Raw genomic sequence first — 16,475 nt, 5'->3', positions numbered from 1 at the left:
AGCAAATATTCCACGCATCATGCACACGAATAAAGATTCAATACATTTTAACTGATACGCTACGACTTAATCGAATGTAAATGAGTTAATTCAACTTTACGACCGATCATTTGTCATATACGCGAAGGAATGGAGAGTCTCTGGCATGCGGAGCTAAGTTTTACCGGGGCGGACAAAAACACGACATCCGCCGTGAATATAGAGCAAGCGATCTGCGATCTCTGTACTCTCCAAGTTCACCAGCAAGATCGAGACCCCACTTTGCCGGAGAGATGGTACCTACAAAACGCGAGCAACAAAATCAGCACTCGCAGAGCAGCACGCCTCCCGTCTCCTTATTCCGAGACCATAACCTCATGAATAATACGACGAAGCCGCGATACCATCGAACCACCGGGTATAAGCGCCGTAGAAATCGCAGAGACGATGCTAATTAATTAATCTGACGCGATGGTGGCTTTCGCGGGGATCAGTCAAGATTTATCGCTTATCCGCGAAATTGATTCAACACTTTGTTTGAGAATCGTCAATGGATTTCGACACCGATGATCGTGTATCATTAAAACAAGACGTCGTCGCGACAGTCGCGCTTGTGGTAGGCTTGTATACGCTAATAAAGTCATCGCAGTTCTATCGAAAGCAGCAGTCAACGTATTGTTGAAACTCCATGACACAATTCCGTAACGATGACAACAAGTCGGCGCAAGTTTGCATCCCGTCATTGTCGAGATCCCGGGGCCGGAAATTAATTGTCCGCAAAAGATATATGACTTCGGCAACGACTTTCTTGATAATAAGCAGGTAGCTGCCAGCTATTCGCACGTCCTACGAACTCGCGGTCGCGTGGGACGGTCATTCGTGGATTTTAGAATCGATACGACCTTCGCAACAGCTACTAACAAGCAAGATCAAGCGTAGCGCCGATAATGCGATATCTATGCGCGCAAATTGATAATTATACCAAGGAGGCATAAAAAAGGAGTGAAAAGTAGTGAAAGTATTTTCCAACATACATAGCTCTCGCTACATTGAACTTCAAAGTAAAAGATAAAAGATAAGAATTCTCAAGATCGACTTTCGTAATATCCTATATGCACACTTCTTCTTCTTCTTCTTTTTTTTTTCATAAAATACGTACACAAGAGTTGCGTCAATTACTTAAGATATCTTTGCCACTCGTATCTATGAGATATATTTTTATTACTAATGATGCATCTTGCTAAATTCACTCGTCTATTAAAAATACGTATAAATGTATATTGAATGAAATGTATTTTCTTTGTCAGTTTCTGCTTCATAAAGTACCAGTCTGCCTATCCTGCCGTACTCATCGAGTGCTCGTAAAGAAACTATCTCTTTGAAGCGCAAAGGCACGGTTTGTTGCGCATTTTGGCGTTCCTTAGCGGGAGATTGCTCTTTGGCAACGCTTTCGTATATAATCCCGCCGACATCGCCGGCCTCTCTTCGATGCTGTACACGTGCGATCCCACCTCGCTTCCCATTTCGGCATTACACGTCGGAGCTCCTTTGCGCGTGGGATGCCGATGGGCTCGATTTCGGTCGAGCGAACTCAATGATCAGAGATACAATCCACGGGAGAGTATCTCTCGGGACCGCTTGCGAAATCGGAACGAATACCTCCGCGAGAACGAGACGAGAACGAGACGAGAGGGTGCGAGGGAAGGGGAAGGAAACGGCGGATCTCGAAAGAATTAAGAATGAACGTAACGATAAATTTATCACTGTCTGAGGAAGAAAGGAATAGCCGACGCTGCATACATATTAGAGTATCGGATCGGGAATGGAAACGCCTGTCAAGTAAGATAGACGCGATTTTGCGATATCATGCTTCGTGTCTTTTCTTCTCATGTGCTTTGCTCCAATCCCGATCCGTCGATTAAATATATACGCAGGATGTGAGAGTAAAATTGAATACGGGGGCGTAAAATAATTTCGTGAAAGATGTACGTCGATAGATCCAATAATCGTGAAAAAGGGTTGAAAAAAATAAAAGTATCTTCTTACAGACGTGTGAACATTTTTTTTTACAGACATCAATTATCCGTATTATATATTTCTTATCTCTCTACTCCATTAAATCTTCTGTTGGATCGATTTTTACCGGAGAAAAAAAAAAAATTAATCCGAGCATTTTTCTTCCGAAAACTGCAGCAAAGTTGGATTTGCGAGCCGATGGTAAAATTAATTTCACTGAGATCTCTATCTTTCACAACCGCGTGCTCCGACTGCTGCACTTTTTTCTTTATCGTCGGGCGTCTGGAAAAAGTATTACCGGCAGTATCGGCTTAATGGTTCCGTCGAGAGGATAAAACGGTATATCGTGCAATTAATCCGAAAGGATCGGCGGAGCGTGTCATAAGAGCTCGTAAACCCAGGAAGCATTTTCTCGCGTGTCTTCTGATGTTAGAACGAAGCGCTAATAAAAGAGATATGGAAGGGAATTGCGCCGCTAGGCCAATAGTCCGAGTGATTGATCTCGACAAACGTTAAAATTGAAGCGCAACGCAAGCCCGACTCTCTCTTTCTCTCTATTTGAGCGATATGTGATGAGAAGACACCCATGAATGGCACGGAATATAAGACATTCAATAAATACCATTATAATTCTATTGATCTCCTCGCTCGCTGAAGAAATCAACACATTCCCATCCATGCTGGGTACAGTCCATTCCGTGACCATTCGATTCGAGAACGAGTACGTACACCACTTCGTAGGCTCTCGTAAAATCAGGAAGAATCCTCTCGGAGAGATTCACGCGAGAAGAGTCGCTCGTGGAACGGAGAAGGAGCCGCTAGAAACGAGCGAGAGAAGTAGAGGGAGACGACAAGGCGGACGGAAGGCGACCGAAGGAGAGAGGCGTACAGAAAACGGGTCCACGGCTGGGTGGAGGAACTAGTCTCACCTAGTAGATCGCCCTGTCGCGGTGTATGCTTTCGCGGGCGGCCGACAGACGCGAACGAGAGTAGGAGGAGGGAACGTGAGTTCCCTTCTATACGCAACGCGAGAGAGAGGAGACGGAAAAAAAAGAGAGGCGAGAGAGCACGCACACGTATATACCGCGAGAGTGTATGCGTGCGCGTTCGTGTATGTACGATATATGCATATGATCGTTGCACAGATGTGTGCGCGCCAGGAGGAAACGCACGTACGTGCAGAAGAAGTCGAGAAAGAGAAAAGGAAAGAGAGGACAACACGGGGGGAAAGACGGAGATGAAGTGAGAAAGAGAGAAGCGAGGGAGGCAGGGAGACGGACCCGTGTGTATGTACCACCAGAAGAGTGTACCAGGCTACTAGTGTTGTGACGGCGATCGTGCCCACGACTTCTCCGGCGGGCCGCGTTGCTCTATCCGTCTATCTTCCTCCTCGTCGTGACCTCCCTGATCTCCGGCATCACGTCGAGTTCCCTCTTCTCACCCTCGTGGGACCCCCACTGGTATCTTCTTTCTCGTTGGGAGCGAGACCCCTACTCTACCCTCAATCTCTTCTCTTCTCTTTAATCCTTAGACTCCTCTCTGTCACATTTCCTTTCTCTTCTCTCTCCGGTGAGATTCCTCTACTTCCGGCCGAAAGGTGAAGACTCGAAGGAAACGAGCCAGTGCATGTCGTCGCAACCGGAGATATATATGTATATACATATACCGTCCAAGTGTCGTCGTAAAGTGCGCGCGTGATCAAGCTTGGTGTCCACGCGCGCGTACAAGCGTGCAGGTGCTCCGGAAACACCCGCCACGTGCTACAGACGATGTCATCGCCGTTGGGTATGTGACTTGCATCGCGGTATGGCGATTTCCATCATTTTTACGACCGGCAAACGTCGACCGCGCGACGCGAAATATCCTACGCGAATGACATATTATGTGGACCTTATACGACTTCGACCTGACGAGCCGAGTTACAACGTAGCCACGTGTTCGCGCCGCGTCCGCCTCGCGCGCAGAATTCCTAAGTTTATCTCCGCGATTCGTGTCATATCCACAACGGATTGTCGATGCAGAAACGCGAGTCGCCGATAAAGGTGCTAGATCACGTCAGACTGACGCCTTCACTGCCTCTTTATAGTTACTGCATATCTAATTTCATTGATTGATTTGTAAAAGAGAAATGAACGCGTTCAGTTCTTTTTACTCCAAAATATGCATTTTTTTCACAGTTAAGGAAATCGTTATCGCTGTAATCACTTCAAGTAAATAAGTAAAATTTATTTCGTAAAGATGAATGACAATAAACGATCCATTCTTTCTTGCTTCTAAAGATGTAGACGATTAAAAGGTACATTAACCGCGCAGCACGGATGCTCGAGTGAATCCATTCAAAAAGTAACAGATTTCCAAGTTCGCCTTTTTTACAAGATCGTCTAATTTGCTACGCGGAAGAATGTCAGCGTCGTTAACGGCCTCGTTTATATCTCGCGCCAGACGAGGGAATAAAAATTGTGCGGAACCGTAGACGGCGAGCTTTTCTTAGTGAGATGGAGGGCCTTTCTTCCGGTCGCGAATTTCATCGCGACGCGCCAAAGTATCGCGCGAAAAAATAACGCCGTCCATAAATCTCCGACGAAGAATTACGTAAACGACGTCTATCTTAAATCACGTTTGCACGTCCGCTCATAATAAACGACTGCGAATTTTCCGACGGGAAAATCCGCGCAACGCGAATTATATTCCTCGACAGTGCAGGCCTTCTATTAAGAGGACGTTTCGAGTGAATCGCTAATTTATTTGCAATATATATAACGAGCATTTTCAACTTACGCGTGTAGAAACATACCAATATTTTACTGTGTTCGCGTAACCTTCGTAACTTCGTATATAACATTTTATCAGCTCGATAACGCAAAGTTCCCCTGACCGTGTTTTGCAGGAAAAATAACAGATATTAGTAAAACGCCGGTTGTGTGTATAAAATCACCGATAATTAGTCGCGTGTGTACCGACACCTCGCTTGGTTACCATTGAAAATATAAGCCGACGCTCGAACGAACTTCATATATATATATATATATATATATATATGTTGTTCAAATCAATATTATACGCGCTTTGCGTCCTTCGATCAACTTCCATTTTTCATCGGATTAATCATTTTCCGCGAACGACAAAGATGTTTAGATTCTCACAACGGCAGCATAGTTATTCGCGAAGTCGCCCGACTTGTTTTTCTACGTTACAGAAAGCATCGCCCGAGGAAATGTATCGCGCGTTACGGATCATCTACGAGTTTACATTGACTAGTACACTTAATGGAGCAAATATCGTGTATTCATCGAACGGCACGCCCGCGTGCCGGATAATCATGCAATCTTAATCAGTCGTAACTACAAATTGTATATAGCAGCGTTCCCAACACAGCATATACACGTGTAGGTACTGAAATTAAACGCGATTAATTACCAAAAATCAATGGATATTTTTTTCACATGTGATAAAATATATCCGCTTTAAAAATAGCCGTTTAAATAAACTCTCTAATTTCGAGATTTTAAAGCCACCCGCAATCCAATTTACCGTTCGTATATATGTGTAATTCTCGATCATCCAACTTTCTGACGCGGGAGAGAGCGTATTAATTAATCAAAATGGGTCAGCATCATTTGCCGAATGAAAACCCGCTATTTGCACATCGTATATACCTTTCTTACAATGCCGGATGCAAAAAAATGGACTCACTCTTACGTCATTATGTTGTTACACGTATCACGATAATGATAACCCGACAGCGGCGGTACGTCAACGAGGTTCGAGGAGTTGCATATCAAATCGAAAGTCAACAAATTATGCTGCAGTTAATGAGAGACTTGTTTCGACTTCGAAGAAAGCCACGTAATTATTAAATCGTTAAAGAGGGCCGTACACAGACGGATACATCGTTTCTCGCGATCTCGCATGAGGATAATTCTTTGATGTTCAAATTATCGTTAACGCCGAGCTCGATGAAACGCGACAATCGGTCGCATCCAGTGATAATAGCAACAATCGTTTCTATTTCGTAGTGAGCAACAAACGGGATAAAACTTTACATTTTCGGCAATATTAAACGATGCATTGACAGATTGTTTTACAAGTTTTCGAAAATTTTGCACAATTATATTTAATCGCAATTGTTTTCTAAGAAAATCATTATTTAATCATGAATCATGATCTTACTTATACATTATTTGCAGATAATGTATAAAGCAACATTTTAACAAATTCAGTACTTTTATATTTAATGAATAGTTCTTTGCAGAGTTAAAATTTTATAAATATAAAAATTATATTCTGTGATGAAAGAAATTTTGAATGATTTATATGAAAATTTAATAAAATATCCTTTATACTTTTTTTTCTCTGTGAACTTTCAATAGATAATTAAGGGTCTGGAAATATTTTTATCACTGCCGCATAAATGTATAAAAAAAGTAATTCATATTCTTTGCGTAAACGAGAGCAACTAATAATGTTGAAAAGACAACGCGAATAAATGTATATAATAATTCTATTTTATTTAATTATTTAATTACGCAAGACGCGCGCACAAGTACTATAAAAATTTCTGGCATTTCGCGTTTAAATAAACTAATAAAAAGTTACTGCACCATAAATTTTTCGTATTTCCTCCATTTTTACCTTGGCCATTGTATTTGCACTCTTAATTAAGAATCACACGCATATTAATTTTAATCTAATAATTATGCCGTTTTTTATTCAACCATATTTCTCATTTGCAATATATATGAAAACGATTCTATTTTATAAGCATTCAAATTAATATCAAATTTTTTTGCGGAAATATTTCAAACCTTGCCTCCAAAGAGACAACAAAATAAAATTTTTATGAATCACATATTCTTTATCTTATTTATAACATTTTAATATATAATTCTTCAATTTTATATGATATAAACTACCAAATTCTAATAAACAATGTAATTATTATTATTGTGCATTAAAGTATTCTAAATATTTTAATAAATTTTTGCCTTTCTTTTTTCTTTAATATAAACCTCTTTCTTATTTTTGCAAGATTTTTCTAAGGTGTCATTCTTTTTTTAACATGATAGCCCGCATAAAAATGATTCTAATATATATATATATATGCATATGTGTGTGTGTATACATAACATTATATACATACCTACACATCTATTACGTTATTAATTTTAAGAGAAAAGAAAATAAATAACTATTTTATATCATTTTGATCTACCAATCTGGCAAACAATAAATATCTATATCTTGATATTCGGTATTTTACTCTTATGCTTGCGTAAAAAACTGACATAAATATTTATATATCGACAATCAGTCGCCGATAATTCGATCTCGCGATCGATACATTATTAAAACTTATAATGACATAAATCTGATAAAAGAATGTAATCGCTCGTTTATACTCGCGTGAAATCACTAAACCGCAGTGTTATACGCATAAATATCATCGTGCATTCTTATTCTGTAAATACGAATAAAATATCGCAATACAAAGTATACACGACCGCTATCGCGCGAATAAAAATTTATTACCAATAAAAATTCTTTTTATGAAAATTTTATTTATATTATTTAATTTATTAGAGCTGCTCGTTGAAAATCATGAAAAAACTTGTTATGAATTTAATAAATTGATTGAAACGTGTATATGTATTGTAGGTATATTCGATATTCGATATGAAAAAGAAAGAATGCAAAAATATTTTTTTCTTAAATAATAAAATTACTAAAACAAATTATACGACGATTTTATTACTACTTACAGCAGCAGTAGCATTTTTATTTGACAAAGCCTTTTTACATCTTTAAATGATTAATTGAAACGTTTTTGTTTGTTTTTTGAAGAGCCTCGCATTTAAAAAAAATAAAACGCGCGTAATAACAGACATTTTTTGGTGTCTATTTTTGTGTTCAAAAAGAATGAAATAAACACACTATTTTAAAAAAAATTGAAAATACAATAATAGAGCACAGAGTTACAAAAAGGAAATAATAGAATTTTTTAAATAAACAGATAAGTATTACTTGCTGACGAACAGCAGAAGCGAGAGAGGGGAGTGTCAAATAGATAATCAAAGGAAAATGTAAATTTGTCGATAAAAGAAACGTAGGACAAGAATTATATATAAAATTATATTTCTTTATTATAAGATGTTCGCATTGATTTTCTCACGTGTGTTTACCCTATAGTACCAGGCTGTGCTATTGCCCTGTTCTTTGTACATCGTATGCGTTTTCGGAGCAACATATGTTAATAATTAAAATAGGTATTTCGCATATCATCTCTTAATTAACGTAAATAAAAATTAATAAAAATTTTTAAAAAAACTTTAAATTAATAAATAAAATTGCCAGAATTTATTTGCCTTCTTGTTTCTCTCTTTTTACTAATTTTGATATTTGTTCACGTGTAAATATACCTATATATTTCAACAATTATTGAAATGCATGTCCTGTAATTCTTATTAAGCCGTTTATTTTTTTAATTGTGAATTTTTTCTACGAAGAAATAAATATTTATTCAAGACGGAGCAAAACCGCCCATTTCCGTTCGAATATCAGTGTGCATGTTTATTCACATAGACTCTCAGCATCCTCTGTGACAGTCGTATCATTAATTTAATATTGGTGTCCTCATCTTATGTGATATTTTACAGACGCAACAACTTAATCATAGATGAAGCGAGATATCTAAAACGTAGGTACGCCGCGTTTATTAATATTTCGCGGTTGTACTGTAAGTGATTACGTCTGTTACTGACACGGCATACAATCATCAAGTACACGGTTATATATGATTGCTTGCAATTTACACTCGCAACGTTTACGTTACTTTAAAAATAAGGGCAAATTTACAACAGCGTCAATTAACACTTAAAATACTACGCGATGCTAAACTCCGAAACACAAGTTATAATGTTGTTTATAATGTGTAATATGTTTTTGTTCATAATGTTACGATGTAGTTGCGTTTATTAATTTCAAATAATATCAAACTTTTTTGATAACTTTTCATAGCATTACAAAAAATACTGTGACAAAAACATTAAATATTAAATTAATTACAAATTATTTTAAGACTTTTTTCTAAAAATAAATTTAATTATTTGTCAGTTTACTTTCATAACTTTCTTTTCAACGAATCAATTGTTAAAAAACATGTGTTTTTACCTCATTTAAATATCATTGGAGAATAGAATGTCGACAAATATTCATTGATAGATGACCCGTGCTTGTATATGCAAAGTCTATTTGCGTTCAAGTTGACAGATACTCCCGCGAAGCTAATTACCGATTCCGCATCACATTAATGGACTTGCTTTGGCATTTTCTCCCACCCAACCTATTATCCCAGCTGCAAACCTTTTCTGCGCTTTCACGGAACATCTAGTTTGATTTTAATGTAAAAGTGTCTTTCTCTTAAAAAAATTAAAAAAGAAAAAACAAAAGAAAAAACAGCTTATGTGACCGTGGTATCACCACATTCGTGTATTTAGTCGAATATATTATAAAATCCGAACTTGGCAGTTGATATTAATTAACCAGTCATTTTAAAAAATTATACAACAAATTATAAGTTCTTCTTGTCACGAAAATATAGTTATACCTGCAAATCTTGACGTTCTCCGCACCGAGATTATAATAGCTATTTTAAGTGACTTAGCACATTTTTAAAATTTTCAATAAGCATTCGTCGACATGTCGACACTCGCCATAATTTAGGTCGCATTTTCAATAGGAGCTATGATTCTATTGTCCGCGGAGAAATATAAGAGTCACATCTCTAGTCGAGCTCTGGTTTTAGCACGGGTAAAAGAATTCAGTGGTTTGTTGGGCTCGATCGTCGGCATAGTATGGTTGAACGAATTCCAATTATCGTAACTACGGAGCGTCGCCACAAAACGACCCTGAAACAGCTCGGTAGCTTGACGTGTCCGAGAAAATCGTGCGAGAAGCGTTATATTCGAAAATAAGCCTCGCGCGTAGAAAATATGAGACAAAACTGATTGCCTTATCCCATCCTTTCATTCGTGAAAATTTTTTATCCGGACGAAGTCGACAAAGAATAGAGAAGCATCTTACTCTTTTCATTCTCATAAAATATGATAAAATTCTCATTTTGCTTCTCTTTCGAGCTATAAAAATTTTTCCGTCAGACTACGATTAAAGAGAGTTTAATTAAGTACTTTTTTATAGATTATCTTCCTACAATTTACGCGCGTACATAGCCGGAACATCCGTTAAACTCAACAAAGCTTTAATTTGTAACTTAAATCGCGGAAGTGATCCATTTGCTATGTAATGAGAAAATTTAATGAGAAATTCATGCTGCGGTCACATGTGCGTGTTCCAGAATAAAGGGGAACTTCAACAGACATCAAGAAGATCCGCGTCTCAGTTTAGCAAGAAATAAGTTCGATTCAGTGCCAATCATGCGGTATCTATTATCCGTGCTCCAGATTCTAATCGTCGTGGTGCAACCCAATCTCGAAGCCCGTCAACATATACCTAACGTTAGAGGTGAGTTTTTCAAATATATATCCTTGCTTATTGTTACTTTATCACATCAATCATTTTTTATTTAATATGATATTGCAACCTTGTTTGATCATTTTAATTTAATCGCGACGATAAATAAAAATGATGCTGAACTCGATATTGATTATCTTTCTAATATCGAAATTCTTTTCCGTTTAATTCCATAAAAAATTCGATCTAAACCGAAAGAGACGATAATCTGTCAAGCAGACTCGATTCGCATGCAGTCTCACGTCCACTTTCTCGAGTTTCTTCGACTAATATGAAAACTAGCCGCGGCGGGTTCTCGAACAGAAGCCTTACCTTTGCGGGACCGCGATCCTATTAAGAGTAGGAGCGAGTCGTACAATGTAAGCGCGATGCTGAATTTTGCAAGCCACAGAGCGAAGAAGGAAGAAATGGAATAGCAAAAAGAATCGGAGGACGCGCAGTTCCTCTTCCAACGAGATATGCCGTAAAATGCTAATTCGCGACTTATTTATACGTCGGGACATCTTAATGGCTGTTAAAGGCTCATGCTGATTTTTAATTATGTCAATAAATATATATTTCGAGTGTGTGTTGTGCAGTAGTGGTTTAGGCTCCGTTATTCGGCTCCGTAAATTGATTGTCATCCAATAATGCCCGAGATGCGACACATGAATATCGTACACGGTTTCGACATTCGCGATTTCGCTGATCTTATCGGGGGATATCGGCCAAACGCGAAGCCACCGGCTGGCATACGGCCAATCGACATAACTTTTAGTGCTGCTTCTGACATGTACCGTAGGTACGAGAAATGCTGATTCCGCGAAGCTGCAACGTCAATGTTTGCAAAGTCTTAAAGCAATTCGGTAATGCGAAATATGTTTAAAAATCAATAAAATATAGCTGATAAATTCAGATTTTGCGCGATGCAGTTTATCCTTATGAAAACAGATGTATATATTTATTCACGATGATGGAAGTGCATTGATTGTCTTGTAAGATGAATATTTTCATATGTACGACGTCGAAAATCGAATATATTAAAATGTTAAACGTTGCAACTGAAAATATATGGACTTTGTTATAGTCTGGAATGTCTTAAGCGCCATTTACGCGATCTACTTACGTCGAATCGTTTGTCAACCGTATATCCAGAAGTACGACATGTCGAAGTGATGGATGCGTTCTTTCTTTCTCGAGCTCCGGTCGTTCTGAACCGTACGTTCGACCGATAGACGAAACCCTTTCACTGCGAGCTACTTCGTTAACATCGAGCTCAGAGACAAAAGTCCTCTGACATGCTGACATGCTGACGCATGAAGACGAATGTCACGAGCGAGAGAGTAAACAAAAAAGGCGAACGAGGCAACTAAATACAAAAACGTCGGTGAGCTTCGAAAGACAATAAACCAAGGAGAGAAGTCTCAGTTCGACGTCATACCGAATATGTACGACATTGAAAGTCCTTTTCAATGTAGATCGCCGTCGTCGGTAGCGACCCCTAATGAGGCCGGTCACTGGTAAATATTTATTCGTCTCGTGGGCGAGGAAAACAATACGCGAGACGTCGAATTACAAGGTTGAGAAAGAAAAAGAAAAAGAGAAGGAGAGAGAAACGTGCCGGACGTGCCGTTTCAAAATTACCTTCTCGTTAGGGGGTAGTTATTATGATCAGGGAAAATTACACGCCACGCGCGCGGAGGACTTGTTTACTGAACGCCGTGGCCTGAAACTCCAGGCCGAGTAACTGACAAGGATAATTTGTCCGGCTCGCAATAACCACCGGCGTCTCTCTTTGGCGATTGCGGAATTATTAACTCGCCGGCGGTAACGTAATGACGAGACATTAGTGCGGTTTGCGCCTCATCGCGTCCATTACCTTTCTCTTTCTTTCTCCCTCTCTTCTCCTTATCTCTTCTAAATTTGAAAATTGACTGCCATATATCGATGTGAAAGAGAGAATTATTGCTTCATTCGCGATCGCGTTCTCGATGAAGCGAAAAAATCCAAGAATCGATGAGAAATAAATTTGTCAAACCGGGGTAAACCACCGGACATATGTTATGTTACAATAAAAACGAGAGAACGGGGTTTCATTGTGAACCGTAGAAGCGTAATCAATTTGAGAGCGTTCTTTCAAAATATCCCGAGTGCGTTTACCAACCTTCATAAAAATACCTCGCAAAAATGACGTATGTCTTCGCCACTTCTGTCTTCGTCTACATACGTCAAGTTGTGGCTGCCGTATGCAATCAATTTTTTGATTGTGAAAATATATTTGATTCTACCTCTATCCCCGATTTAGACCAGTATGGGCTGTTTGAAATTGCTTTCCCCGGGATTCAATATATGGAATCATAAAATCGTTTAGGCGGACCAATTGGAATATATATAATTGTTCAGAGTAACCCAATTTAAATGTCAGCTACGCTCGTTACAAATCCTAACATTTGTTATATCAAAGCAATATCTGAATTTTCACCATAAAAAAACATTTCGAAATAGACTAGCGCGATATTCTGATAAAGCAAATTGGCAAATGGCACAAATAAATATATGCTCGGATATTAATAAAAAAAAATCGACTATTTCGGTAGGCAAAAATAGAAGACCTATAGGATCAAGCAAAATATCATAATTTCGAGACATTAGGCCATCAAGAAATTTATGTATTCTTTTTATCTTCCGACGGGAATCATGGACCTGCGATGGCGCCAAACGTCTGCAAAATCGACGACAACGACGGGGAGGAGACGAGCGCCAAAGTAAAATCAACACGACGAGGCGCCCAAACACGTTGAAAAATCGTCCGCTCGTTCGCCGCATAAATGCGCACGACTCGGCCGCACGAACGGCGTGGGCGTGTATGTATATGTATAATGTATCCGTGTGGCAGCATATTATAGTACGCGCATAAGAGTGCAACGCGATGACGCTTCCAAACGCACCTGCACAGAGACACGCGGGTGTATGCGCGCGCGCGCGGGCGACCGCGTGGGCAAATGCTGTCAATGGACCCTGTCACTCTCTCGCGCTAGATTTCTTTCCCCCCTGCGTTTTCGCTTCGGCATTGATATCTCTCGGACAAGATGATGACGCACAATATGCGGTAGAGCGAGATAAAAGGTAACTCGCGTATGCACCTGAAAATATGCGAAATGCCAAAAAGCATTGCAATGTAAGTTACATTCGATGTTTGGAGACCTTGACTTGTTTTTGATTCAAATATCGCAGAGTTGTTCGATTTGGTTGTTTTTAATAGCTGATTGTAAATTTGCATAATTTGCGCCGCAGAAGTATAATAACACCGATGATGTAAATTTCGAATAAAAAAGCTACGAGGCAAATGGAAACATGAAAATATGAAAATATCGTATCTTTTATCACTTATGATAATGATGTTTTTGGTTCAAATGTTAACCACGCGTGTGTTGAAATCACTTGCAAAACTAGAAGTTCTTTCTGCATGAGAATAAAAAAATAAAAGAATTGCTCTCTTCATTAACATTAAAATAAAATTTAAATCAACAACGACCAAGTTTTTCTGTTGTAACTTTACGGCTATTTACTTCTATTCTTATTAACATATTGTGATGTCTAATATATAAATAAAATATACGAAAAAGGTCGACTGCATCCAACTCCCTCATACGCGTATCCCTTTTATCTCCGTTTAACGTTCATAATATAAATCATAAGAAAATCGTGCATGTAACCGACACAAGAGAAAGATTCAATGGGCGATACGTAATGCAAACATTGCCTCGTAGCCGACCATTATGACAGGTACAGCGACGACCCTGCTTGCGACTTAACGTGCGATATTGTGCCCAGATGCGTTAGGTGCATCTATCTCTCCGCGAGATAATAAATTGCGAACATAACCAGCCATTTACTTTAGTACACTTATTCCCTGTGGCCGCATGCTACATGGACGTGCCGCCTTATCTCGGTAATCATTTCTGCGGAACAAGAACTCCGGAGATATTTCTCTCAAGAACCGTCACGGTTCTGATACAGTGCCGGGGCATCACAAGAATCCAGATATTTCCTGTAACTTACTGTATACTTGTTGCCCCTTTATCTAAATCCACGAGTCACGAGCGACAGCGCGACAACAAAGATCTGGTTTATTGGCGGAATAAAACTTTATATGCCGGTTTTATAAGAGGCTGCCGCTGTGGAAGTACCGATTTACGATTTATTTCGAGCACGATGCGGAATCCACTCGCGGTATTTGATGACCTCATAAATAGAAACGAAAATGCTTTAAAGAGAGAAAGACCAGAGAAAGAGAGAGTGAGAAGCATTGAGGAAACGTTGGTTCAATCAACACTTCGTTTCCGGCAAAACTTCCCACTCGCGTCACGTTCGTCGACTCTCCAAAGTCTCAAATTAAATCTGCAGTGCGTAAAATTGCAAGCGCTGTTAATTCATCTCTTCGCGTATCTAGAGGACAAAATATACGACGCCGCAGTTTGCACTGGTGCCGAGCAGATGATTCCGCGCATCTCTCTATTCCCCGTGGAACGCAAGGAGGACATCGTCGTCGTGGTCGGCAAGGAAGTCATGTGCCATCGGCACGTGAGAAATTTCCTCGCGTCGTCCGACTTGACGTCGCCGTCACTTATCGAACGTGTAAACTACCTGCCACTGTGTCTTCCGGCCGGGACAGTGCAATAACGGACTTCAACGGATTTCCCTGGGGCCACCGAGTTACGATATCTCTCACGATAGAAACGATGAACTCCTCGCGAGGAGAGGAGTTCCAAAGACAACGGACTACCGTACGCTTCGATAAACTTTGTACATTACACCGCGTTACGAGTTATGCAAGACGAATGAGCTGCGTTGTATTTATTAGCCGTGATACGAATACGCAAATTTGCTTTCTAGACTCAAAGTCGTGGCGTTTCATCGACGCGGACGAATATCCGCAGAACGTACAAGTACCCGTGGGTGAGAGGAGAACTCGGAATATCTCTCGAAAAGGATCACTCCTGCAACATGCTCCACAGCGGCCTCGCGTGGGTTTTATTCGTTATTACTGATCGGCCACGGCCCACGCTCTCGACAGCATCTTCGTCCTGTCTGCCCCCGCAGGTGCGAATCAGTCACTCTTTTCTCATACAAAATACACGCCACTCCCGCTAAATGGCGAAATAATAGTGACTATGCCTGTGACCGCGGCTACGGAAGGAGGAGATCGTTTCGCGTTCGCGACCTTATAGTTGACTGCGCGCGTAAATCACGAGGAAATATCGTTCGGAAAACCGAGCGGCAACATGCTACTTTCCCTCCTCTTCTGGGAGCCAGTCTTCGTTCGGCGAAGCCTTGAATTACTCCGATCAATGAAACTGCGCTTCGTGAATTACTACCAGTCATTTACTCTGAGATATTTGTTTACATCTTTTCATTTACACATTATATTTACAAATATTTATTATATATTATATATATATATATATAATATATATCGTATAGAAAATATATATTATATATGATACATATTACATAGAATATATTATATATATTATATAAAAATATACGTATATGTTTTAACGTTGAGCCAATTTTTATAATCATGACGTAGAGCGACAATTCACTGGTCAATCTTCGTATTCGCTTCAAATAGAAAGTATCGTAATTATTTAAACGAAAGATTGCGCATTGAGGATATCGCGCCGCGTTTAATCTGTACCCACCCACGCGGTCCAACGACGACGGCGGCATTGAGGAATAATCCTATATCCGGCGATACACGAATACAGGTCACTCGCACAGGTCCAGTCCACCGAACCGGAAAAATTAAATCCGATTAATTACGAGTCGGCGTTATTGCGCAGATTCCTCGAAGACCGATCGACGCGTATCTGTTCGAGCGCGACCGAGCTGCACTTGACGGCCCGAGCAAATTTGCGCGCGCGCGAGTGTAATGCGGCTAAATTAACGGGGGCACGGACAATAATTAAGTT

At 39.6% G+C, this 16,475-nt stretch overlaps 1 protein-coding gene across 1 annotated transcript in view; it reads left to right on the top strand.

Moving 5' to 3' along the window:
* Nucleotides 1-3,597: 3,597 nt before the first annotated feature.
* The window catches only part of LOC114933135 (A disintegrin and metalloproteinase with thrombospondin motifs 7), a 46,087-nt gene continuing 33,209 nt past the window's right edge, over nucleotides 3,598-16,475 (top strand). Inside the window, exons 1-2 of the mRNA XM_029305617.2 lie at nucleotides 3,598-3,780; nucleotides 10,346-10,512. Coding sequence (XP_029161450.1) covers nucleotides 10,425-10,512 — 88 coding nt within the window. The 5' untranslated portion in view covers nucleotides 3,598-3,780; nucleotides 10,346-10,424. The remainder of the gene's footprint in view (nucleotides 3,781-10,345; nucleotides 10,513-16,475) is intronic.

The sequence above is a fragment of the Nylanderia fulva genome, unplaced genomic scaffold, assembly GCF_048542155.1.
Source record: "Nylanderia fulva isolate GAGA-0341 unplaced genomic scaffold, ASM4854215v1 Scaffold29, whole genome shotgun sequence".
Classification (NCBI taxonomy): Eukaryota; Metazoa; Arthropoda; class Insecta; order Hymenoptera; family Formicidae; genus Nylanderia; species Nylanderia fulva.
The sequence above is the reverse complement of the archived record's forward strand: the minus strand, read 5'-3'. Positions and strand labels throughout refer to the sequence as shown.